At 40.9% G+C, this 1,007-nt stretch overlaps 1 protein-coding gene across 1 annotated transcript; it reads left to right on the top strand.

Moving 5' to 3' along the window:
* Positions 1-552: 552 nt before the first annotated feature.
* Positions 553-996, top strand: LOC106011684 (the record flags this gene model as incomplete). Its single annotated transcript, XM_013082145.2, is given in 1 exon segment — positions 553-996. A coding segment is annotated over 1 exon segment (182 nt), but the record flags the coding sequence as incomplete, so codon positions are not given.
* Positions 997-1,007: the final 11 nt, after the last annotated feature.

The following is a 1,007-nucleotide window of genomic DNA, read 5'->3' as shown; positions in this document are numbered from 1 at the left end:
TATATGTGCTCTGTGTATGCATGTGTACCTGTCCTCGTGGTTTTATGCACCCCGCAAAAGTTAGCAAAATTTCATCATTTTTTGCATAATTTCTGATTATTTTCCTTTATCATTCTTTGTTAAAGTTAACAGAATCGCATAATTTCACATTTTTGGGCTCAGTTCGCATAATTTCAGAATTTTTCTTGCACAAAACGATGGGGACATGTCTACGAATGTGTATATATGTGTGCGCGTGTGTGTGGCTCTGTGTGTGTCTGTGTTAGTGTGTGTGCGTATGTGTGTGTGACAATGTGTGCGTGTGAGTGCGTGTGTGTGTATGTGAGTGAATGTATTATATTATATGTGTGTATGTATGTGTGTGTGTATGTATGTGCGTGAATATTTGTGTGTGTATAGTATAGTGTGTGTGCGTTTTTATGTATGTGTATGCATGTGTGTGTATGTAATTGTATGTATTTATGTGTTTAACTGTGTGTCTATGTGTGTATGCATATGTCTGTGTGTGCGTGTGTCTGTGCGTGTTTGTTTGAACTCCTACTTTATGTCGACAGACCACAACCCTCTCTCTGCCCGAATACACACCTCACGCTGTGCGCACACCGGGCGCTGTGGTCAGGGAAACGACAGTCCTGTCGACCAGATCAGAGGGCAAAGGCGACGATATCTCGGGTTTGACAAGTGACCTTGAAGAGGACTACACTTTGGAGGTTAAGGTCACCTTCCCACAGTAACAAGAAATGTGATGTCAACATTTTACGCTCCCATTGACATCATTGAAATCATTTAGGAGGAAGGCGGCTTTGACACATCTGTTTGAGGAGCGGAAGAATCACCTTAGTGCTACACTACAGACGCTTTTCTTCCCATAGTGGTGTGGTAACCATAGCAACCACTTAGAAGGTAGGTGTGGGATGTGTATACATTATGCATGTTTATATTATTTATATATCTATATCTATATCTATATATATATACAGAGAGAGAGAGAGACAGAGAGAGAGAGA

The sequence above is a fragment of the Aplysia californica genome, unplaced genomic scaffold, assembly GCF_000002075.1.
Source record: "Aplysia californica isolate F4 #8 unplaced genomic scaffold, AplCal3.0 scaffold00161, whole genome shotgun sequence".
NCBI classification, from domain to species: domain Eukaryota; kingdom Metazoa; phylum Mollusca; class Gastropoda; order Aplysiida; family Aplysiidae; genus Aplysia; species Aplysia californica.
Note: the sequence above shows the minus strand (reverse complement) of the source record. Positions and strands in the feature narration are given on the sequence as shown.